The 25,992-nt window shown below is 42.9% G+C and overlaps 1 protein-coding gene across 1 annotated transcript in view; it reads left to right on the top strand.

The window, feature by feature from the left end:
- Positions 1 to 23,605, top strand: part of LOC145350701 (centrosomal P4.1-associated protein-like) — a 73,318-nt gene extending 49,713 nt beyond the window's left edge. The window contains exons 12-17 of the mRNA XM_080199910.1: positions 4,821 to 4,967; positions 8,534 to 8,638; positions 13,994 to 14,134; positions 21,018 to 21,102; positions 22,162 to 22,282; positions 23,357 to 23,605. Of these exons, the coding sequence (XP_080056036.1) occupies positions 4,821 to 4,967; positions 8,534 to 8,638; positions 13,994 to 14,134; positions 21,018 to 21,102; positions 22,162 to 22,282; positions 23,357 to 23,546 (789 nt within the window). The 3' untranslated portion in view covers positions 23,547 to 23,605. The remainder of the gene's footprint in view (positions 1 to 4,820; positions 4,968 to 8,533; positions 8,639 to 13,993; positions 14,135 to 21,017; positions 21,103 to 22,161; positions 22,283 to 23,356) is intronic.
- Positions 23,606 to 25,992: the final 2,387 nt, after the last annotated feature.

Raw genomic sequence — 25,992 nt, 5'->3', positions numbered from 1 at the left:
TACCAGTGTACTACATTGCAAAATAATTCTTCCATTCTTCTAAACACTAGTATAAATAAATGGAAGGCACAAATTGCTAATTCAGCATTTAAGTCATTCTGTGTTAGATTGACATGTAGAGACATAAGACTCGGGATCAAGAGTAGGCCAACTAACCCCTGAAAATCATGGCTGATCTGATTGTGGATTCAATTCCTGACTGTCCCCATAACCCTTGATTCCCATGGCTATGAAAAATTTCACCTTGAATAATTTCAATGATCCAGCCTCCACTGTGTTCTGGTGAAGAGAATTCCTCCGAGAGGATAGAAATCCCCTTCTCTCTGCCTTGAAAGGGCAACCTCTTATTCTTAAACTGTGTTCCTTAGTTCTAGTCTCCAACAGGAGGTATCCATCTTATCAAATACCCTCAGGATCTGATATGTTTCAATAAAATCATATATTCAGTCTCATCATCCAAGTCATTAATACATATTATGAGTAGTTCAGGCCCCAGCAATGATCCCAGTGGACACTACTTGTTAAAAGTTACAGCTTCACAACCTGAAAAAGATTAATTTGTCCCTATTCTCTGCTTCCTGTTAATTAACCAATCCTCTATCCATGCTAAAATGTCACCCTTTACACCATGAGCTCTCACTTTGTATAGCAGTCTTTGATGTGACACCTATTAAATGCCTTTTGGAAATTTAAGTATACTGATTTCCCCTTTATCCGCATAGCTTGTTATTTCCTCAAGTAACTCCAATAAATTAGTTTAACACAATTTTCCTTTCACAAAAACATGTTGACAGTGCCTGACAATATAACGATTTTCTAAGTGCCTTGCTATACCCTCCTTAATAATGGACTGTAGCAATTTTTCTATGACAGATGTTCGACTAACTGCCTTTGGTATCCTACTTAGTGCCTACCTACTATCTTGAGTAAAGATGATGGCCACAATTCTCCCATCTGCTAGGAGAATCTCATGGCAGGCAATGTGTGGGATTCGCACGTGTGTTCCTGCCACGGAAGTGTCTCCCAGCATAGGATTTCCAGCAGCGTCTGCTCCATGGCGGAAATCAACGCAGAAGTGATTTCAGTCTTATTTTGCATGTGATTTAAAAGCAATTAGCGGGTCCAGAGACTTCAGTCTCACCCCCATCAGAGTAGTTCAATCCAGTGGGGATCATAGTAGCTCTCCACTTTTGGGCAACGAGTGGATCGACCCTGCTGGAGTGAGGGGGGAGCAATTGGGGCCCCCCTCGAGGATCAGGCATTGAGGGGGGTTCTCCTAGGGCATTGGCACCCCAGCAGTGCCAGCTGGTGCCTCCTGGCATTGCCCAAGGGGCAAAGTGTCAATGCCCAGGGGCACCTTGGCACTGCCTACCAGGCATGGGACAGGGCCAAGGGTTGGGGCATATGAGGGGTGGGGCTTAGAGGGCGATCTGTGAGGTGGGGAATCCTGCTGCCCTGCCACACTGCAGATGGGATTGATGGGGGAGGGAGGGAGGCCAGCAATCAGGGTGGGCTGGGGGCAGGGGGTTTAAGCCAAAGTGGGGGTGGTCAGTCTGCAGGGGGGTGTAGGAACTGTGGGTGGGTTAACTGTCGGGTGGCTTTGGCTGGAGATTGGGGTAGGCTGGGAGGCGGGGGAGGTCAGAACTGGGCCTTGGAATGGACAGGGGGCCAGCGATTGGGCCATGGGGAGATGGAGGGCTGGCAATGCAGGGGTTGCAGGGCTGGCCAGCTTGATCGCTGACCCAGCAATTGGGAGGCTGTCAATGTGGGGTCACTGCCGATGTGCTGATCCCGGCACTGACAGATCGATGTATGCCCAGTGGCTCACTCAGCCTGCTGATTTCAGCCTCTTCAACAGGGACAGACCCCGCCCTAGTTTTTAATGACATTCAACCTGGTGGTCTCTGCAGTGCTCAAGGTGTGGGAGATTCTAATTCCAGCCAATATATTTGTTATTTTCCAGTTCACTCAGAGCCTTCCAGAATCTAAGATATTTTGAAAAATTCTAATTATTCTAATTCTAGTTATTTTCCCAGTACCCTTTCCCTAGGGATGCCAATCCTCTTTTCCCTCTTGAATTTTAAGTATCTCTGAGAACAAAGAACAGTACAGCACAGAAACAGACCCTTCGGCCCACCAAGTTTGTACCAACACAGATGCCTCTCTAATCTAAAGTTTTCTTGCCTCTACATGATCCATGTCCCTCTATTCCCTGTCTATTCATGTATCTATCCAGATGCCTCTTGAACGTTGTTATAGAAACTGCTTCCACACATCCTCCAGCAGCGTATTCCAGATATTCACCACCCTCTGTGTGGAAAAACTTACCTCTTACATCTCTTTTAAATTTACCCCTTCTCATTTTCAACCTATGCCCCTGAGTAATTGACCCTTTGACCCTGGGAAAAAGAGTCTGACTATCCACTCTATTCAAGCCGGTCATAATCTTGTAAACCTCTATCAGATACCCCATCATGCTCCGACGCTCCAATGAAAACAAAGCAAGTTTGTTCAACCTTTCTTCATTGTCCATACCCACCAAACCAGACAACATTCTGGTAAATTTCTCTTCTGCGCCCTTTCCAATGCATCGACATCTTCCCAGTAGTGTGGCGGCCAGAATTGTACACAATACTCCAAATGCAGCCTAACCAAAGTCTTATACAGCTGCAACACGATTTTCCAATTTCTTTACTCAAATGTCCAACCGATGAAGGCCAGCATGCCATATGTCTTCTTGAACACCTTGTCTACCTGAGTTGCCACCTTCAGGGAACTGTGGATCTGCACACCTAGATCTTTCTACATGCTAATATTTCTAAGGGCTCTACCATTCACTGTATACGTTCCTTCCAAATCACATCACCTCACATTTGTCTGGGTTAAATTCCATCTGCCACTTTTTGGCCCAGGTCTTCTGCCAATTTATATCCTGCTGTATGCTCTGACAATTCTCCTCGCTATCCACTACACGCTAATTTTTGTATTATTTTCAAATTTACTAATCGAACCACCTACATTTTCCTCCAAATCATTTATATATATTACAAACAACAAAGGCCCCAACACTGATCCTTGTTGGGCACTGTTTGTCGTAGATCTCCAATTGGAAAATTACCCTTTCACATTACTCCCTGCTTTCTATGCCCAAGCCAGTTTTGTATCCATCTAACCAGCTCACTTCGGATCTCATATGACTCTGTATCAGCCTGCCACAAAGAACTTTAAAGAAAGCTTAACTAGAAGTTTTCTAAGTCTTCCACAGTGATGACAGAGACAAGATATCTGTTCAATGCTTCCCCCATTTCCATGTTTTCCAATAATAATTCCGTAGATTCGTTCTCTAGAGGACAGACGCAGGAAGAAGATATCGATGATGACTGTTGGTGAGGGAAGAGAGAGAGCATAATGCTGGCAATTATTTTCTGGGGGGTGTGGGATGCCATTGATGACTGTTGAGGGGGGATACAGCCTGGGGAGGGGGCGGGGGGGTGATGCTGCCAGTGACCATTGGTTGAGGGGGAGGATGGGGATGCCATCATTGATCATAGGGGGGAGGGGTTGCTGCCACTGATCGCGGTGTGGGGGATGCCATAGTTGATCTTGTGATGGGAGGGCAGAGTTGATTGTGCCGGGGGAATGCCAACAGTGATTGTGGAGGTGGGGAAGCACCTGAGACCTCTGTGGTCAGGTGTGGTCATCTGATTGGGGTGCCCTTTAAAAAGAGTGCCTCGATTGCAGTGCAGCCGGCTGTGCCGGTGTGTTTAGACCCCGCCCCTCAAAATAACAACGTGAAATAAGCACTCCTGATTGTTCTTTTGACAAAGTGCCATAAGATTTGGAGAGAAAACCTGCCCATTTCTCTGGAGAGAAACACGCCGGTTTTTAGTAAGATCCTGCCTTGTGGGTGAGATTTTCCAGTCCCACCATTTTCCCACCCAAACCCTACAGACTTTTGGCTGCTTCCCAGATTTTCTAGTTCCACCATCCCAATTCCTGCTGCCAGCAAGACCAGAAAATCCTGGCCTATATTTCTAGATAATATTTTCTCACGCTCTAATTTCTTATTTTTCTTTGCTGGTTCTTAAATTTGATCCAATCTTCTAATTTACAGCTAACCTTTGAACTGTCACTTTCAGTTTGATGCTACCCTTAACTTCTTTACTTACCCACACTAGATGAATCTTTCAAAGAGCCCTTCTTTCCCACTGGATAAATCTTTACTGAGAGTTATTAAGTATTTCCTTAAACATCTGGCATTGCCTCTCTATTATCCTCCCTTTTAACCTAGCTTTCTAGTCATTGCAGCCAACCCTGCTTTCATATCCTTATAATACCTTTATTTAGGATCAAAACACTAGTCCTATATCCACACTTCTCACCTTCGAACTGAAATTGAAATTCCAGATTAAGATTTAATTTTTATTTATTAGTGTCACTGCAATTTATTAACACTGCAATGAAGGTACTGTGAAAATTCCCGAGTCCCACACACTGGTGCCTGTTTGGATACACTGAGGGAGAATTTAGCATGACCAGTGCACCTAACCAGCACGTCTCTTGGACTGTGGGAGGAAACCGGAGCATCCGGAGGAAACCCACGCAGGCACAGGAAGAATGTGCAGACTCCACACACAATGACCCAACTGAGTCCCTGGCGCTATGAGGCAGCAATGCCAGTGTGCAGCCCTGGTAATCACCTCTGTACTTGTGCTTGTAAATTATGCTGATAACCAGGTATATTTTGTTATCATGGTATTGTTTATCTGCTTTAAGAGGAGGTTGCCTATAATTGATTACTTCATACATTGTTAATACAGATACAAGAAGCAAAAACTTTAAACAGGAACACAGCCTCCAGATCACTAGAGAGACCTCCTTCGGGTCGCAGGAGTCGCAGTACAACCCCAAGCGGGAGGAAGACTCCACTGGATGGCAAACAAACAGCTTTTGACCTTGAACAAAAGGTTTGTATTTTTTATTGTCATTAATGTTGGTTTTTTTCAACAAACTAAACATTTAATTATGTATCAGCCTAACATTCACCAAATGTTTGACAGATGTGGAGGAGGTGTTGTTTCTTTGTAAAAATATGTGTGAATGAAGTTGGACCAGAATCAAACTTCCTCCAGGAGATTTCTTTTTGCTGTTTCTCTTAGTTCAACTATTTTTGAAGCTGGAAAATATAACTCCAGTCAGACATCTGAAGCACATTTCACTTCATAAAGTAAAAACAGTGCATTGAAGGGAGGCTGTAGTCAGCCCTTTTTGCTTGTACAGATAGAGCCATAGAATCATAGAGGTTTACAGCATGGAAACAGACCCTTCAGCCCAACTTATCCATGCCACCCTTTTTTTTAAAAGCTGTAAACTAATCCCAATTGCCTGCATTTGGCCCATATCCCACTATACCCATTTTACCCATGTAACTATCTAAATGCTTTTTAAAAGACAAAATTATACCGCCTCTACTACTACCTCTGGCAGCTTGTTCCAGACACTCGTCACCCTTTGTGTGAAAAAAATTGCCCCTCTGGACACTTTTGTCTCACTCCCCTCTCACCTTATGCCCTCTAGTTTTAGACTCCCCTACCTTTGGGAAAAGATATTGACTATCTAGCTGATCTGTGCCCCTCATTATTTTATGGACTTCTATAAGATCACCTCTCAGCCTTCTACGCTCCAGAGAAAAAAAGTACCAGTCTATCCAGCCTCTCCTCATAACTCAATCCATCAAGTCCTGGTAGCATCCTAGTAAATCTTTTCTGCACTCTTTCTAGTTTAATAATATCTTTTCTATGATGGGGTGACCAGAATTGCACATAGTGTTCCAAGTGTGGTCTTGTACAACTTCAACAAGGCATTTCAACTCCTGTATGCAACATTCTGACCAATGAAACCAAGCATGTCGAATGCCTTCTTCACCGTCTTGTCCACTTGTGACTCCACTTTCAAGGAGCTATGAACATGTATCTCCAGATCTCTTTGTTTTGTAACTGTCTCCAGTGCCCTACCATTAACTGAGTAAGTCCTGTTCTGGTTCAATCCAGATTCATCACCTTGCATTTGTCTAACTTAAACTCCATCTGCCATTCATCAGCCCACTGGCCCAATTGATCAAAATCCCATTGCAATTGGAGATAACTTTCTTCACTGTCCACTTTGCCACCAATCTTAGTGCCTTGTGCAAATTTACTAACCATGCCTCCTATATTCTCATCCAAATCATTAATATAAATGACAAATAACAGAGGACCCAGCACTGGGCTGGGTTTCCTCTGGGTGCTCCGGTTTTCTCCCACAGTCCAAAAATGTGCGGGTCCCCTTTTTTCCCTCCTGATTTCTCTTTTAAATCTACTACACCTCCTATACTCTTCAGGGGATTCGCTTGATCCCAGCTGCGTATGCATGTCATGTGCCTCTTCCTTCTTCTCGACCAGGGCGTCAATATCCCAAATCATCCTTATGTCTTTTTTGAATCTTAAGTGTGATACGTAAATGCAATAACAGTGGTTAGCACTGCTGCTTCACAGCTTCAGGGACCTGAGTTCGATTCCCGGCTTGGGTCACTATTCTGTGTGGAGTTTGCACATTCTCTTCGTGTCTGCATGGGTTTCCTCCAGGTGCTCCAGTTTCCTCCCACAGTCTAAAGATAGAACATAGAACATTACAGCGCAGAACAGGCCCTTCGGCCCACGATGTTGCGCCGACCAGTTAAAAAACAATGACCCACTAACCTAAACCAATCCCTTTTCGTCCATAAACCTATCCACGGATCTCTTAAACGCCCCCAAACTAGGCGCATTTACAACCGCAGCAGGCAGGGCATTCCAATCCCTCACCACCCTCTGGGTAAAGAACCTACCCCTGACATCCGTAAAGATGTGAAGGTTAGGTTGATTGGCCATGCTAAAATTGCTTTCAAGTGTCCTGAGATGCTTGGTTAGAGGGATTAGTAGGTAAATATGTAGAGATATGGTGGTAGGGCCTGGGTGGGATTGTGGCTGGTGCAGACTCAATGGGCCAAATGGCCTATTTCTGCACCATAGGGTTTCTGTGGTTCTATGGTTCTATGATCCCTGAGGCACACCGCTAATCACAGACCTCCAATTTGGGAAACAACTCTCTGCAACCACCCTCTGGCTTCTGTCAAGAAGCCAATTCTGTATCCATTTAGATACCTCACCCTGGATCCCATGAGATTTAACCTTATGCAACTACCTACCATGCGGTATCTTGTCAAAGGCCTTGCTAAAGTCCATGTAGACAAAATCAGTGCACTGCCCTCATCTACCTTCTTGGTTACCCCTTCAAAAAATTCAGTCAAACTTGTGAGACATGATTTTCCACTTACAAAGCCACGCTGACTGTCCCTAATCAGTCCTTACGTCTCTAAATGCCTGTAGATCCTGTCTCTCAAAATACCTTCCAACAATTTATCCATCACAGATGTGAGGCTCACTGGCCTGTATTTCCCAGGCTTTTCCCTGCAGCCCTTTTTAAACAAAGGCACAACATTTGTCACTCTCCAATCTTCAGGCACCTCACCCATGACTATCGATGATTCAAATATCTCTGCTAGGGGACCCGCAATTTCCTCCCTAGCCTCCCACAATGTCCTGGGATACACTGCATCAGTTCCCAGGGATTTATCTATCTTGATGCGCTTTAAGACTTCCAGCACCTCCTTCTTTATGATATGTAACTCCTCAAGGCTTCACTATTTATTTCCTCAAGTTCCCTAACAACCATGCTTTTCTCAACAGTAATAGGACCTCACCCATCTCTTGTGGATCCACACATATATGACCTTGTTGATCCTTAAGAGGCCCTACTCTCTCCCTTGTTACACTTTTGCCCTTTATGTAATTGTAGAAGTTCTTTGGATTCTCCTTTGCTTTGTCTGTCAAAACAATCTCATGTCCCCTTTTTGCCCTCCTGATTTCTCTCTTAACTCTATTCCTACACCCACTGTACTCTTCAAGGGATTGCTTGATCCCAGCTGCCTATGCATGTCATGTGCCTCTTTCTTCTTCTTGACCAGGGCCTCAATATCCCCAAGTCATCCTTATACCTTTTTTGAATCTTAAGTGTGATATGTAAGTGCAATAAACATCATTATATTCAAAATGGTTCATTGAATTATCTTTAAAAATGCCAGCATTGACTTTACCTAGTATTTAATAAATCATTTTCAAATTTATTTGTAGGAACCCCAGCTTCTCGCTGGTAAATTTGAATTTTTAAAATATCGTTTCATTATTTACATTGTGAAAACAAAGTCCTCCAGAATACTGCCGATGATTTATGGAGTACAGCGGAAGGAATGACAAGGATTAACCACTCAGTAATGTCTTTTGCTAATGACTGCCCATCCAATTTGATTTAACAAGCAGGACCTTCATTTATTGCTGTAATATATCTGCAGTTTTCTTCGTGGGATCCTCAACAATTGTTTGTTTTTTGCGTAGAACTTTGATTACAGTGTTTTCCCCTTAGTTAGCTGTAAGGAAATGTTAATGATTTTTTTCAGGTTTCACGGCCAATTTCTGCTTTATCAAGAAGACCATCTACTTATTTTAAGAGTAAAGTTACACATGATGATGTCAGGGAGGAAATCCAATACCCAGATGGCAAGGTAATTGCGCAATAAAAAGATTTTAATTGCAGTCTTTGCAAGAAACATTTAGGTCTTCAGTACTTTGCGTTTTTTAGAAGCAATTCACTCTTCTTATGAATAACTTACTCGTCTATTTAAAACTATATAGATTAGTTTAGAATAATTTACTGTGGAAATAGTGTAATGGTTGGATTTGTAGAAAAAGTACTGCATAACCTTAGGAAAAAGGGAGGGGCAAATATCAGTACTTAGGAATAGGAGTTGGCCATTCAGCATCTTAAGCCTGTTTCAACATTCAATGAGATCAATTTGTACTGTGACTCCATTTACTCACCTTGGCCTTGTATCTATTCCCTTGGCTAGCAAAAAACTGAGAATCTACCACTCTGGGCACAAAATACAATGACAGGTGGAGCAAGTTGTCTGTTTTTCATCTCATTATCTATGTGTGAGCACAAAGGATCTCGTATCTTGTGGAGGTGTGGAGGAGTGGGCTGGGACTCATCCACCTCGACATGACCTTATTGGATCATCTTTCCAGACACCCTATCTAAACCTCACCCGCACACGCCATTCACTCACTGCAGTCCAGCACTGATCTTGGTGAGTGGTGGCCCTGAAAGGGAAGAGGCTGACTGACCCCGTGTTCAGTGATAATGCATTGAGGCATTTCTGGACACTTTGGAGATATGCCGAGACATCCTTTCCCCCATGATGGTCCACCACCCTCACCATGCCAGCTTGAAAACAGGTCACTCAGACAGACAGTGCCAATGCTGCTTAAAAGAGGACCACCATCCAGTGCAAGAATAGGATGAATAATCTCAACCACTCTGAAAGTCAATCTTCTCCTCACTCTCAACTTACATCGTCACAAAGCCACCAAGCATTTGCAGGGTTATGTCCGTAGGGATCTCGCACAATTCCATCGCAAGGGACATCATCACTGATTCTCTCATACACTCACGTTGACAACTTCATCTCTTCTCATATCTTGTGCAGCTTGCATCCTCAGATGATCTCTGGGGACAAGATTTTTTTCCACAAAAGTGTCCAAGTTTTTAGTTTCAGTTTAGTTGCTTCTCAAAGCTGGTAGAAAAAGGCAACGTGATTCTGTCTCTCTCTCCTCTCCAGAGGCTTTTTAGAAAATTCCAGGGCTGGGAAGCCTCAAAGGTTTAATCCAACATTTAAAGGATTGTGTCCAATTCACAGCAGGTGTTAAAAAGCTGAAACCCAGCATCACATGAACATACTGGCTTTTTGTGCCAAGTCTAGAAAGAGGTGTATGTTTGTGGGATATTGTTTGACTTGGAACATCATAGATAGCTAGTTGATAAGATTTATACTGTACCATGTTTGATTCATGTAATTGATAAAAGTTATGCTAAATCTTTTTGTTATATTTTAACTGTGTTCTTAAATAAATTTTGTTTGATAAAAGCTTCCTCGTGAGTCATTTGAATCATACCTGGAGTGAAACATCTTATGTTCACCTGTACCAAAATCAAATTAAGAACTTAGAGTCTCGGCTAATTTCATAAAATGCCTTGGAGTTTCTGGCCTGGGTCATAGCAGGATGCCGGAGCCCAGGGCCCTCACACTGTATGAAGAGCATGTGACAGAGCGAGAGAGCGAAGATTGGGACAGTGTGTGCACCAAGGGTGAGACCGGTGTCTCCCAAGACAGTGAGGACTCATCAACAACGCACAGGTCACTTGACAATACATTGAATGCTTGCAACACTGTAAGGACTCAGCCAATCACTAATGTTTCTGTCTTTGGCACCAGCAGGAAAGGAACATACCCATCGGCACCTAGTCCTTCAGCACCAACCCCCACACCACCTCAGAGGGGGATCCTGAGGACCAACAAGATATAAAGACATCACAGCATTCACCCACTCCCTCCACCAATGCAGCCACACCTAACAGAGATCTTGAACTTCAAAGACAGACATGGGAATGTCAGTCAGGATTTTCAGATGCCATCACCAGATTGTAATGGACATTGAAGGACCTCATCTGTATTTATTCTGATTTCATAGCACCAGACTGCCACATTGGTAGGATGGCGGTCGCTATTGGAGACCTTTGTCCAGGACATTGCGTCTGCTACATGCTCAGACCTGCACTATGTTGCCTGAGCCATCCCACCCAGCTGAAAAGGTCCAGCTGATCCCATTCCCTACTGCCTGTAACCCCACAGTTGCAGAGGGTATACCTGCCCCACATCTGAAGACCCAAAACAGGCCAGGACTGTCCTAGTCTCTGCCCTACAGAAGATGTTCTCCAAAGCCATTACAGACAGCAGACTGCCTCCACCTCTGCTGTAGATATTGGAGGTGTACCAGGAAATAATGGCAGGGTATGGGAAATTAAGAATTACCAGGGTCATAAAGGTAGAACAGGTCTCCACGGTCTGAATATAATCTGTGCAGCATCAACATGAGTGAAGTCTCTGCCTCTAAGAACTTGGTGGTTGGCCGAGGCATCTCTGAGACATGCTTCAGAAATTCATATAATGCTGCCTTATGAGTTTAGAATCTGGAGGCTGCTTTAGTACCCAGTGCTTCTGTATTGTATTCTGCACAACATGGATCTTACTGGATCAAATGGCAACACGTATGGAGTCGGTGCATCTTTTATTGGCCTCCATGTACGTTCTGTCAGCTTCAGTGTGCTTTATATACAAACCCAAACTCCGAACTGTTCTGCCTTCCTACCTGTCTGCAATGTTACATCCTTCAATGTGACATCTACACATCATCCCAGCAATTCCTTGCTGTTACATGTTGAGCCTTGTGATTCCTCATAGGTGATTAAAGCTGTGCAAGCTCACAGTTGTGTGCAGAGGCACCAGGGCCAAGATTCTCCCATCCCAGTATGCTAAACAATTAGCACAGTGGGCCGGGAGATTTAAGCAGGGTACAATCCACGAGCTCTGCACTGGGCACCCTGCCCCGATAACATCTTCCAGCATCAGATTACCAGCGGTGTCAGCTCTGCACTGGGAATAGCATGAAATTGTATGATTTATTCAAATCCTATTTTAAATGTAATTTAAATACAATTAGTGGGTCTGGCGACTTCAGTGTTTCACTCCAGTGGGGTTTACTATAGTACCCCCCTTTCAGGAAACTGGCAGCCCAACCTACTAGAGTGAAGGGGGTCAATCAGGGCTCCCCCAGAGGATCAGGAGCAGGGGGGTGCCCCCGGGCATTGGCACCTTGGCAGTGCCAGCCTGGCCTCCTGGCATTGGACATGGGGCAGTGCCAAGGAGGCAGGGCCTGGTGATGCCATCAGTTGGGATGGGTGGTCCTGCTGCCACTCTGCAGGCACGATTCGTGGGGGAAGGAGGCCAGCAATCGGGGCTAGCCATCAGAGTGTGAGGGGTTCGGGTTCGGTGGGGGGGTGCACTGTTGTGAGATTGACACTGTGGGGGATAACTGCGGGGGACGGGGGGGGAGGATCGGTGGACAGGGAGTGCTGGAGACTGGAGGGGCCTGGAGTGGATGGGGGTCAAGGCTAGTCCAACAATGTTTCCAGAGGCCAGCAATTGGGCCATTGGGGAGGGGCTGAGGGCCGGTATTGCGGGTGTCGCGGGGCTGGCCAGCAATTGGGAGCTTGGTAGATAGGGGCCACTGCATGTGTGCCCATCTCAATGCTGACAGACTAACACATGCGCAGTGGCCCACTCAGCACTATGCGGCCTGCCTCTCCAGAGGGAATAGTCCCTGCCCCCTGATTATTTACGCTAGTGCACTCTGCATTACACGGAGTGTGGGAGAGTCTTCTCCGAATTCCCACTGAAAGAAAACAGCATGATTTACTCCAGTTTTCACGTGAATTCAACACTTAGAATTTTTTGAGGAGCATCACCCTCACAGATGCCTGATTTGGACATGGGAAGATGCAATGTTGAGTCAGAAGGTCTGGCTGGCATCTCATCACATTAACCTTCTGCCAGTTCTGGTAATTACCATTGCATCGATGTACCCGCGTTCCACATGCATTTGTCAAATTGTTGAAATGAAAATGAAAGGGGCCTCAAATGGGGTTAGAGTGAGGCTCCAAAACATCTGATATGCTTGTTCTTTATTATCAACAACTGGGGTCTTTAAAGTGTGGCAGCGTTCTCTTTCAGCTTCACAAACAGCAGACCTGCTGGCAAGAATCTGATTTCCATAAATTTAAATAAATTTAAATCCAATTAAAGATCTCCTCGGCAGTTTCTGCCCCTCACAAGATTTTTATGCCTAGCTGATCCAACATCATGTCAGCGCAGTTTACAACAGGTTCACCCAGGCTTGAACCTGTTGTGGGGATCTTCCCGGGAGCTTAAAGGTCACTATAGCCCCAGAGGAGTAGCAGGTGACCAGTCAGTGCCTTAGCACTATCCCATGGCACAGCCAACCTGGCCCTGCTCCCTGGCATTGCCAACCTGGTACTGCCAATCTTGGCTAGGGCAGTGCTAGGGCTGGGCTCTAGGAAGAGCCTCACATGCAGGGACTCGTGTGTTTGTGGTGTGGTGGGGGAAAGCAGACACAGGGTGATGGTGGTGATGATCAGGGCAGGGTGGAAGGGGGCGATGCCGGCCATGATTCTGGGTTGGGCGGGAAGGGTGTATTCCGGTGATGATCAGGGAAAGCTGGGGGGGGGGGGGGGGGAGTGCCAGCAATGGTTGGTGGGGGGAAGGGGGGCAATACTGACAAAGAAGGCAGGGAATGGGGGGAGGGGGCAATGCCAGGGATGATTGAGGGGATTTGGGGTGATGATTGGAGTCAGGGAGGTGGCTAGAATGGAGATGCCGGGGATGATCAGGTAGACGGGGAGAGATTAATTCTTGTTTCAGTGACTCAATGGAGCGGATTTGCTCCCGGCTGACTTGCCAGAGTGAGGGCGTAATCCCTGCTCACTCTTTTTTGGCAGTGAAAATGACAAAAACTGGCCAGGGGAGCTGGAGAACTCCATACCAGTGTTCTTACCAGAACTGATATTCTGCCAAATTCTCATCAGGTTCTGCCCATAGTGTTTGAATAATGAATGGGGGCTAGGTTTTCAGTTCTTACTTTTCTTAACTGCAGAAAAGATGCTTGTTGATTTCTATTCTGAATACGTTTGTGGGGATTGTTTAACCTATAGCAGCCAGTTATTGTGCAACATTTTAAAAATTCAAATGATACTGTTTATATGATTGTTTAGTTTGGGACATGTGAATCAATTTTCAGTTACAAAAATACAACCACAAAAAGGAATTTAGGATTTTCACACTTAGAGAATAAATATGTCAAAGATGAGTAGAATTCAAAGATGTGCCCATTATGTTGAGGTGACCATCTACCTTACTTCACTCCCCCCCAACCCCCACGCACAGTTGGAGCAGTTCCTGATGAATGGAAGTCGAATCATCACTTTTCGGAATGGGACAAGAAAGGAGGTCAGTGCAGATGGCCAATCTGTCACTATCACATTCTTCAATGGAGATGTGAAAACGTTCATGCCAGATCAGAAAGTGGTATGTGCAAATGTTGTCTACCATGGTTGTTGCAAGCCTCAGGGAACCGCACAAGCTAATTCAAGTATTAAAAGAAACAATGTGATATTCTTAGGTGATGGTTTCCAAGCTATAATCTACTCATGTTCAGCTCCCTGAAAATCACGTTCCCAAAACTCCCAAAACCTAGAGTAAGGACCAACCCATTGGCTTCTTCCTTATGTTTCTCAGCAAATAGAAGTCTATATTTTTACAGTTTAAAAAATATAAAATGTATACATTTCATACCCTGATCCTTTACATTGGATCTTATTTCTATCCATTTTGGAGGAATCACAGAATTGGAATGAAGTTCTTTGGGATTAATTTTGACTTTGTGTTACAATGCAAAATTGGTGATACTTAATCAGAAGCCAAATTTCCCAAATTTTATTTCTGTCGACTTCAACTTGCTTTTCATTGCTGCCCTCGCATATGAGGATGAAGAATAACCGTGCAAATCAATCACAAATGTGTGGCAGTTACAATCCCTGGAGGAGCCTCAGTGCCAGGTGGCAACAGGGAATTTTTGGGGAAAGAAAAGCCCGCTTTCTTTGGGACAATATTATTTTCGTGAATTCTGTGATTGAAAAAGTGATCACAATTTTTCCCTGGCCTTGGTCATAGGTTTTTTCTTCAGAATACATCTCAACCAGTCATTAATGGAAAATGTCATTTTTGTTAATTCTGAGTAGATTCTTCAGTGGTGACTTGAGATGAGGGGAATTTAAGAGTCCTTGTCATACAGTCTTAATTGATGTGAGCACTCATTAGAAGTCAGGCAGCAGGTCATTGCACCCAGTTTTCAGGGCTCCCAATTGCATGTTCATGAATGACATATAGGAGGAGCAGCATTTTGCAGAATGTATCCTGTAGTATAATTCCTCAACAATGTAATTTAGTATATGTGAAAAATAACTCTACTCATTCCATGCAAATAACACCACCCATGTGTTGTCTTTTGCCGTTTTTCAAATATTTGCATAAGGTATTTGGTCAAAGAGGGATAATTTTGCAAAATATGTCTTCTCTGTGGATCTTTTGCCCATTGGGAGGGTTTTTCTGGAATTCAGTAATGAACATAAAATTTTGGAAGTATATGAGCGCATTCTACAGTTTGCGGGGAGGAGGGGGTGGGCAGAGCTCTTTACCAAGAATGTAACTTCATAATATTATCCCTGTAGAAAGAAACCAGTGGAAGAAGGAAGTTCAATGGAAATGTTCTACTTGGACTTCTAGAAACCTTTTAATAAAGTTGCACATGGGTGGTTATTGTTGATGAGGGCAGCAGAGTGCAGAGCAATAGAAAGGTTAAGATTTTGGGATGCACTATCCATGTAACTGAGTGTACAAACAGGTCAGGAGAGCAACGCCTCTGAGAGCTGAACATGCCAACTTCACGTCTATTGTCTACTCTTCTCCAAACTCCGACCCCCAGTTTCAAAACAGTGTTGTAACGAGTCATTCACCATTGTACATCCCCTCATTTATTCCCATTAATTCATGCCTTCCCAATCATCAGACAGCAACTGGAATGGCAAATACTCACAGCCAAGAATAGGCAACACAGGAAAGTGGTGTGCTAGCAGGAATGCTGGAGTGTTTCCCTCTGGTGTTAGCATCACCTGTTAGGTGGGATTCTCCACTTTAACCATTTAAATTTATGCATCCTGAGAATCATTCCAGCCAGTCTGGCTATTTTTAAAGGGCGCCCTAAATTCTGCACTGATGGTCATGCAATGGACATGGTGATTCCTACTGACAAGGGAAGCATCCTCAAGCCTTCAGCACAGAGGAGCATCCTCCCCCAACCATTGAAAGAATGGGTTACTCCTCCCCCACACCACATAGGCATGAGGGTGACCCTATCCATCACCAGACCGGGGCTTCAACTGACGCCCCCCTGCCCTCCCCCACCACAATTGGGACGCTCCTAGATGGGGTCCCCTCAGGACCTTCCTCAGGACTCACAGTGCAATCTTGCACTGCACCCCAGCAGTGATACCCTGAGCTGGCATCCTGTACTCCAAGGGGAGGGTTGGGGTATGGAGCTAAGTGCTATGGAGTGGAACTTGCAGCTTGTGGTGTTCCCATGCCTTTGTCCATCTAGAAGCTAGAAGTTGCAGGTTTGGAATGTGCTGTTTAAGGACCCTTGGTGAGTTTGTTCAGTATCAAATATGTAAGTGTGAGAGCTACATTAGACTGTTGAACGTAAAATGAATGTATGACTGTTGAAAGGTTTTTTTTCACCTCCCCACAGCTCCTGAGACCTGCCCATGGTATGTACTGGGGGAGGAGCTTTGGAAGTGGCGTGGCTGGTATTGGGCGCATGGAGGAGGCATGTTAGTATGAGGGGGCAAGGCATTAGAATTGAGGGGACACAGTGGGGGATGATCAGGTATAGATGAGATTTGGTATATGGATGGAATGTGAGAGTTAAGGGCCTAACACCTTCTAAAAGTCATCTGGCCAGACGATCGTAGAACCATAGGAAATTACAGCACAGAAACAGGCCTTACGGCCCTTCTTGGCCGTGCCGAACCATTTGTCTGCCTAGTCCCACTGACCTGCACCTGGACCATATCCCTCCACACCCCTCTCATCCATATACCTGTCCAAGTTTTTCTCAAATGTTGTAAGTGAGCCCACATTTACCACTTCATTTGGCAGCTCATTCCACACTCCCACCACTCTCTGTGTGAAGAAGCCCCCACCTAATATTCCCTTTAAACTTTTCCCCCTTTACCCTTAATCCATGTCCTCTAGTTTTTTTCTCCCCTAGCCTCAGTGGAAAAAGCCTGCTTGCATTCACTCTATCTATACCCATCAAAATATTATACACCTCTATCAAATCTCCCCTCATTCTTCTACACTCCAGGGAATAAAGTCCTAACCTATTCAACCTTTCTCTGTAACCTAGTTTCTCAAGTCCCAGCAACATCCTTGTATACCTTCTCTGCACTCTTTCAACCTTATTTACATCCTTCCTGTAATTAGATGACCAAAACTGCACACAATACTCTAAATTCGGCCTCACCAATGTCTTAGACAACCTCACCATAACATTCCAACTCTTACACTCAATATTTTGATTTATAAAGGCCAATGTACCAAAAGCACTCTTTACGACCCTATCTACCTGTGACGCCACTTTTAGAGAATTATGTATCTGTATTCCCATATCTCTCTGTTCAACTGCATTCTTCCATTTACCTTGTATGTTCTCCCTTGGTTTGCCCTTCCAAAGTGCAGTACCTCACACGTATCTGCATTAAACTCCATCTGCCATTTTTCAGCCCATTTTTCTAGCTGGTCCAAATCTTACTCACTATCCACTACACCTCCAATCTTTGTATCATCAGCAGATTTGCTGATCTAATTTACCACATTATAGTCCAGATCATTGATATAGATGACAAACAACAATGGACCCAGCACTGATCCCTGTGGCACACCACTAGTCACAGGCCTCCACTCAGAGAAGCAGTCCTCCACTACGACTCTCTGGCTTCTTCACATTGTCTACATCTTTAAGACTTGAGTAGCAGGTTAGCTGTAAAGACTTGCATTCTAATCAGTATTCTGTAAACTGTGCATGCTGTTATATGCTCTGTCAGAGACCAGAACTCTCCACTCATCTGACGAAGGGGCAAACCCCAGAAGCTTGTGGGTTTACTATCAAATAAACCTGTTGGACTTTAACCTGGTGTTGTGAGACTTCTTACTGTGTTTACCCCAGTCCAACGCCATTCTTCCATTGAGCCAGTGTGTAATCCAATTTACTACTTCTCCATGTATACCTAGTGACTGAACCTTCCTAACTAACCTCCCATGTGGGATCTTGTCAAAGGCCTTACTGAAATTCATGTGGACAACATCCACTGCCTCCCCTTCATCCACTTTCCTGGTAACCTCTCGAAAATCTCTAATAGGTTGGTTAAACATGACCTACCACGCACAAAGCCCTGTTGACTCTCCCTAATAAGCCCCTGTCCATCCAAATATTTGTAGATCCTATCTCTTTGTACTCCTTCCAATAATTTAGCTACTACTGATGTCAAACTTAGGGACCTATAATTTCCCAGATTACTTTTTGAGCCTTTTTTAAACAATTGAACAACATGAGCTATCCTCCAATCATCCGGCACCTCACTGTGGATACCAACGTTTTAAATATATCTGCCTGGGCCCCTGCAATTTCAACACTAATCTCCTTCAAGGTCCGAGGGAATACCCTGTCCGATCCTGGGAATTTATCTACTCTGATTTACCTCTAGACAGCAAGCACCTCCTCCCCTTTAATCTGTATAAGTTCCATGACCTCCCTACTTGTTTGCCTTATTTCCATAGACTTTATGCCAGTTTCCTTAGTAAATACAGATGCGAAAAACCCATTTAATATCCGTTCCCCCCCACCCCATTTCTTTTGGTTCCACACATAACTGACCACTCTGATCTTTAAGAGGACCAATTTTATCCCTTACTATCCTTTTGCTCTTAATATACCTGTAGAAGCTCTTAGGATTATCCTTCACCTTGACTGCCTATACCTGTTGCCTATACAAGTCATATATCTCTCTTCTTCTTTATCAGAGTTCCAATATCCCTCGAGAACCAAGATTCCTTATTCTTATTCACTTTGCCTTTAATCCTGACAGGAACATACAACTCTGCACTCTCAAAATTTCTCCTACCCTGCTTCCCCAGAATGAAAATTGGGTGTATTGGGGCCCATTAAACCGAGGCAGATTTGCCAAGTTGGAAAATTTCCTGACTTGAGCTATCTGCTTCAGAAATGAAAATCCAAGATCTACTTCTCTCACATATCACCGAACAGAATAAACTCTTTTTGGATTCTCTGATAGCTTTCGGCCATATGTTAAGATTTTTATTCCAACTACAGAGTACAAAACCAAGGAGGTGAATTTAAAACTTCACATATCACTGTTAGATCTCAGCTGGAGTATTGTTTCCAATTGTGGGCACCGCACTTTGGAAAGAATGTCACAGATGTGGTGCAGAGACAATTTCACATCCTCCTCTACAGCTACCTGTTGAGAATGGAGAAGCAAGGGTTGTTTTCCTTAAAGCAAAAAAGTTAAAGGGGAAATTTAGTAGAGGTGTTCAAAATTAAAAGAGCTGACAAATTAACCATCCTTCACCTCTGACCGCATGACTCACCATGCTGATCTCAATTCTATATCAGCTCCAGAATATGTGCTGTGCCAGTATATAACTGGTAACCATGACCATCAGAAAAAGTGATAGGGTTTCTTCAATAGTGCTATGCTGTGACTCTCCCTCTCCCTAAGAGGTTCTTGTTGTACTGATGCCATATCCTTGGATCCAGATTCGAGGATTTGACACTTCTGTCCACCTGCTCCCACTCCTTCTGGGAGTGGTACCTGGGGGCCTCCTGGCACCCATGGAACTATGGTCTCTATCATCACCGTAATGGGTCAGATATCAAGTAATGACAAGACAGAGTACAGGAATGAGATAGAGAATCTGGTGAACTGGTGCATCAATGATAATCTCTCCGTCAGTGTCAACAGAACGAAGGAGATTGTCATCGACTTCAGGAAGCATAGAGGAGAACATGCCCCTATCTATATCAACAGGGACAAAGTAGAAAGGGTCAAAAGCTTCAAGTTTTTAGGTGTTCAGATCACCAACAGCGTGTCCTGGAACCCCATGCCGACATAATAGTTAAGAAAGCCAACCAACGCCTCTACTTTCTCAGAAGACTAAGGAAATTTGGCACGTCAGCTACAACTCTCACCAACTTTTATAGATGTACCATAAAAAGCATTTTTTCTGGTTGTATCACAGCTTGGTATGGCTCCTGCTCTGCCCAATACTGTAAGGAACTATAAAAGTGAATATAGCCCAATCCATCACACAAACCAGCCTCCCATCCATTGATTCTGTCTACACTTCCTACTGCCTCGACAAAGCAGCCAGTATAATTAAGGACCTGACACACCCTGGATGTTTTTCCTTCCACTTTCATCCATCGGGAAAAAGATACAAAAGTCTGAGGTCACGTACCTACCGACTCAAGAACAGCTTCTTCCCTGCTGCTGTCAGACTTTTGAATGGATCTACCTTGCATTAAGTTGCTTTTTCTCTACATATGACTATAATACTCTATTCTGCACTCTCTCGTTTCCTTCTCTGTGAGCGGTGTGCTTTGTCTGTATAGCATGCAAGAAACAATACTTTTCACTGCATGTTAATACATGATGTGGAGATGCCGGTGTTGGACTGGAGTAAGCGCAGTAAGAAGTCTCACAACACCAGGTTAAAGTCCAACAGATTTATTTGGTAGCACAAGTTAATGCATGTGACAATAATAAAACAAATCAAATCAAACCTACCCACTCCTCCATTATTAATGTATCCAGCACTACATCCATCATGCCCGAACCCTCTCTCTGCCCTGGTATTCACTTTGACATCATTTAAATTGCAACATATGTGCAGCTTCCCTTTAAGAGATAGGCTGCCTTTGAGAACAGCCCAGTATTGTTGCCCAGTTTTAGCTGTCTGGTATTGTTTCTGAACAAGCTACTGGGCTGCCCTGCTGAATGCAGAGGTAACCGGCAGTCTAAGATGGCAGTGACACTAAAGCTGCTCACCAGATGCTGCAATCACACAGATGAGGCAGGTATCAAAGTTGCAATTTCTAATCTGCAGTGTCAGCCTCTCACATACAGGAATATCAGTGAGGTAAGGTGCTAGTCTTCACTGTTTGTACCTCAGCAAAAGTAAGGACTTTCACATGAGGGAGGAAGAAATCAAAAATAAAAATGCTTAAAGAAATGATTGTCTAAAATAAGTAAAATCTTCTGGACTCTTGCAGATTTACTACTATGCTGATGCAAAGACAACTCATACTACATATCCGAATGGAATGGAGATGTTACAATTTCCCAATAACCAGATAGGTGGGTGCTTGTCTTAAGTTGCAGTAAATGATGCTGTACAGTTTGTATTCCATTTGTTTTTGTAAGTCTTTCTTAGCCCTTTCTCTTCTTAGCCCTGGAAAGATTCTCAAAAGCCATTTAAGCTTTCCCTAAGGTTTTAGAAGAAATATTCCCCTATTCAAAGCTTCACTTTAATTGTCTGCAACCCTTTAAAAATTCATCTGCACACAAGCATCTGCTCCTAAACTAGCAAGCTCTTTCGATATGCCCAAATACATTAATGAAGCAATGCATAACTATGACCATAAGCTGCCTACAGAAAACTGGGTGCAACATTTGGTGCAGATTTGCACCTTTCTCTAAACATTTAGGAGTAACCTGCATACATATTGGAAAATTCAGACTTGTATGTTAGAATACTGTTCTGCGACATCAAGAATGAACTTGCATGTATGCAAGATATTCTGAACCACTGTACAAACAATAAATATGTTTCTAAACATCATCACTGTTCTATAAGATGTGTGATGTTCAATTATACAGATAACAAAAAGGTAAATGTTTTGATGACTGCATTTGATGATTGAATTTTGATTAAGAGAATTTCAGTAATCTCCTTTGAACAATGCCATTGGAATATTTACACCTACCTGAAAAGACGGCCACCATTTTTACATCTAACCCTAAAGGCAAAGTAGAACTCCCTCAGTACTGCATTGAAATGTTAACCTAGATTATATATTCATCTCCTGAAGTAAAGATTGAATTCATGAAATACTGACTCGAAGACTAGACAACTACCTCTTAACGCAAGTTGACATTCTGACACCAACCTGTCTTTGCACATCCTGTCTTTGATATCCACATAAGTGCACTTCCCATGTGAGGCAATCAAGAACCTTTGAAAACAGGGATAGTGTCCAGTTGTGGGGATTGATGTTAAATGCAATGAAACTGAAAAGTGACAAGTCAGATTGCACTTATTGGTCCACTCCAACATTGTTAGTTCTTGCATTTTTTTGTGTTTTCAAATGAGAGTTCCCTTATGATTTTGATGAAATGTTATTTCTTGTCTTTCAGAAAAGCATTACCCTGATGGTAAAAAGGAAATACTATTTCCAGACCAGACAGTAAAACATCTTTTTCCTGATGGTCATGAACAGAGCATATTCCCAGATGGAACAATAGTGAATCTGCATAAGTAAGTCTATTTTTTGTGTTAAATTGTGTATCTCTCTCCTATTTTCCTGCTGAATTGTATCTTATTCCCCTGTGTACCAAATGCATTTGTCTCCTATTCTCTCTGAGTTGTTGTATGTTCATATCTACCTTCGACTCTTGCCTGAGATCCTTTTTGCTCCTGTCCTGCTTCCCATCTGGTTCAAATTACAATTGATAGTTTTTCCTTGTGAATTCATTGTTGATGATTTGTCATGTACATTCTGGCCCGAAAAAATTCATTTGTTCTTACCAAAATATCATTGTTGCTTTCACGACATATTGATGGTTAAATTATTTCTAACTGTAATATTAGTGAGTTGGGAAGATTACTTCCCCAGTAATCCACATGGAAGCAAACAACTCAGTGAACTAACTTCATTCAACATCCTTATCCTTGCTTTTAAATCCTCCATGCCTTGCCACGTGGGCGGCATGGTGGCTCAGTAGTTAGCATTGCTGCCTCACATCACCAGGGACCTGGGTTTGATTCCCGGCTTGGGTCACTGTACGGAGTCTGCATGTTCTCCCCGTGTCTGCGTGGGTTTCCTCGAAGTGCTTTGGTTTCCTCTCGCAGTCTGAAAGACATGTTAGTTAAGTGCATTGGTCATGCTAAATCCTCCCTCAGTATACCCAAACAGGGTCTATAGTGTGGTGACTAGGGGATTTTCACAATAACTTCATTGCAGTGTTAATGTATGCCTACTTTGGCATTAATAAGTAAACTTTAAAACTTCAAACACACTATCTTAGCTGTTTGCTCCAGCCATAAATCTTCACATGGGTTCTCCGTTCCTTAGTTTACTGTCAGATTTTTCTTTTTTCTCCTGTCTCTCCATTGTCATTAAGTACAGACTGGTCAAGGTACTGGTTATTGTTGTTCTTGTAAGAGATTGGCTAAAAATTTTTAGTTCATCAGTACCTGATGGTATCCTGATGAAGCAACTATGTCAATATTATACACACAACCTTTATATTTTTCTTTCCCAAAAAGTTACTGTTTCGGTGTTCAAGTACCACAATCAATATATTCAGTTTCTGAACATTTGATTCTTAGAAATGGAGATAAAATTATTGAATTCAACAATGGGCAGAGGGAGATCCACACATCCCAGTATAAACGCAGGGAGTACCCTGATGGAACCATAAAGACTGTGTATTCTAACGGGCGGCAGGAAACCAAGTACTCCACAGGACGTGTCCGAATAAAAGACAAAGAAGGAAATATCATTCTTGATAAAATGTGATTGAAGACTGAAGTGACTGAAGCATCTGTTTTGTACTGTGTTACATGTTTATGTAAGATCTTGAGGGGTGGGAGTGGTGGGAAAGATCCAACAGAGTTGCAATTGTTGTATTAGAAAAAATCAATTTAACTCTGATTTCAATTTTTTTTGAAGATTTGCATTCAGTACAAAATATCCCTTACCCAAGATCAGAACCGTAACCTGCCTGTGTGCATAATAAGAAATTTGTTGACTTGGATAAATAATACACCTTTCTGTATACAGGGAATGGACTTTTGTTAGAAAGAAGTGAGACTGAAAATAAGTAAGCGATATCTTTCAATGACGTTGCTCCCCATATAGGATTATCACCCTCTTGGGTTGTCTGTTTGCCCCCTGGAGTCCCCTGTTAAAGGCAAGTGTTATGAAGAAAAATCATAGGGGTATTAAATGTATATTTTTCATTTTTGTTTTTGGATCATAAAAATACTAGAGAAGCACAATAGGACTGTTTATTAACTGGTGAGTCAGTTGGAGATGGGATCCAAATAGATTCGCTATCCTGATGTTGTTATTGTTTTATTCTATAGTTATTACTGTTAATTTCTCAACCTCATTAACTATGCATAATAAAATTATATTTTTTAACTTTTCATCTCATAAAACGCACTGTGCAATCAGAGACAAATGAGAAACTTTAAGAACATAGTTTTCAATACACTGTGAGGTCCTATCAGGGAAAATAATTAATATCAAAAATATTAGCAGCCCAGCTGGGTGTTCAGTTCCATTTGCAGCTCCACAGATAATGAAGTAGCTCATGCCTACATATTGCAAGATCTGGATAATATTTAGGCTTTGTCTGATAAATGGCAAATAATAGTTGTATCTCATAATTACTAGGCATTGAGAATCCCCAACAAGTAAAGGCCTAACTATCTCTGCTTGATATTCAGTGTTATTACCCTCACTGAATCCCCGACCGTCAACATTCTGGTGATCACGTTGATCAGAAGCTCAACTGAACCAGCCATATTAATATTGTGGTTACAAGAGCAGGTCAGAGGCTGGGAAATCTGCAGCAAGTAACACACTTTCAGACTCCCCAAATCCCTGCAAGGCACAAGTCAGGAGTGTAATGAGTCTTGTCCAATTGCCTGGATGAGTGTAACTCAATTAGCACTCAATACCATAAGGTCACAGCAGCCTACTTGATTGGCACCCCATCCACCATCTTAAATATTCATTTTCTCCACCATGGTTGACGTGCAGCAACTTTCCAAGACTTCTTCAACAACACCTCTCAAGTGACACACCACCCTTTCTTCAGTATCACTAGGTCAAAATGTTGAGGAATTCCTTTCCTAACCGATACACTTTTACCACAAGAACTGCAGGCACTCAAGAAGGCAGGTCACCATCACCGGCCCACAGCAATTAGGGATGGACAATAAATATTGGTCTTGCAGGTGACATCCACATCCCATGAATGAATAAACAAAAAGACTCCAGTCCCGGTCCCTCTACCCCTAGACAACCTTCTGTTCTTTACTCCCTCCTCAGTTGTTACATATGAGAACAAGTTTCACATTGGGTTGGTAAGTTCCTTGAAGATCCCCTGTTGGATTAATTAACATTTACGATGGTGTCCACAGAATTCATGGATATTCCATTCGTCTGATTGTGACACTAGCTTTACTGAGATGATTTGTTCAGATCTGCACTGTTTGTGAAATAAACCTAAATGATACACTGTAAATAATGCCTTGTTCTATTTTATTAACCCTCTGCCCAATTTTAGAATTTATTTTCTGATGTGGATCTTTCAAAACCAAGAACTCAGAATGATTGTACCTTTGTGCTGTTTACGCCTGAGCCTGTGCAGCATCACGAAAATTATTCTTGTTGATAATTAAACTATTGGCACATGGGCTAACAGCTGTGATGTTATGTAAAGTATGTAAGGTTTGTAACTAGTAACTTATTCTGATGACGAGTTTTACAGCTTCAGCAATTAAAGATTAAAATATTTTAGTCATAATTTAAAGAATACCCGTGGTGAAATCTGAGCTTTAATTATATTATTCTTTAATTAAATTTTTTGGAAAAAACTATGTATGTAAGATTGCAACTACTGGATAAAACAAGTACAAAAGAAGTATGGAATTAACCAAATATTTGTCCCTGTAACTTCCAGATTTAACTATTCCAGTGCTCTCTTGACCAGCAACGTATTTTCCCCTCTGCATTAACTTCAGCTCATCCAAAGCTGCTTATATCTTAACTCACATCAACTCCTGTACAATCATCACCCCTATACTTGCTGGCCTACATTGGTTCTTGGATTAGCAACACTTCGAGTCAATATCAAGGCAAGTGGCTCAAGTTAGGAAATTTCCTGACTCAGCAGACCCACCTTGATTTAAAGGGCCTCATTAGACCCAATTTTCACACTGGCAAAGAGGGA

The sequence above is a fragment of the Carcharhinus amblyrhynchos genome, chromosome 12 (assembly GCF_965287045.1).
Source record: "Carcharhinus amblyrhynchos chromosome 12, sCarAmb.v2.hapA, whole genome shotgun sequence".
Classification (NCBI taxonomy): Eukaryota; Metazoa; Chordata; class Chondrichthyes; order Carcharhiniformes; family Carcharhinidae; genus Carcharhinus; species Carcharhinus amblyrhynchos.
This window is presented reverse-complemented; position numbering and strand designations above follow the sequence as displayed.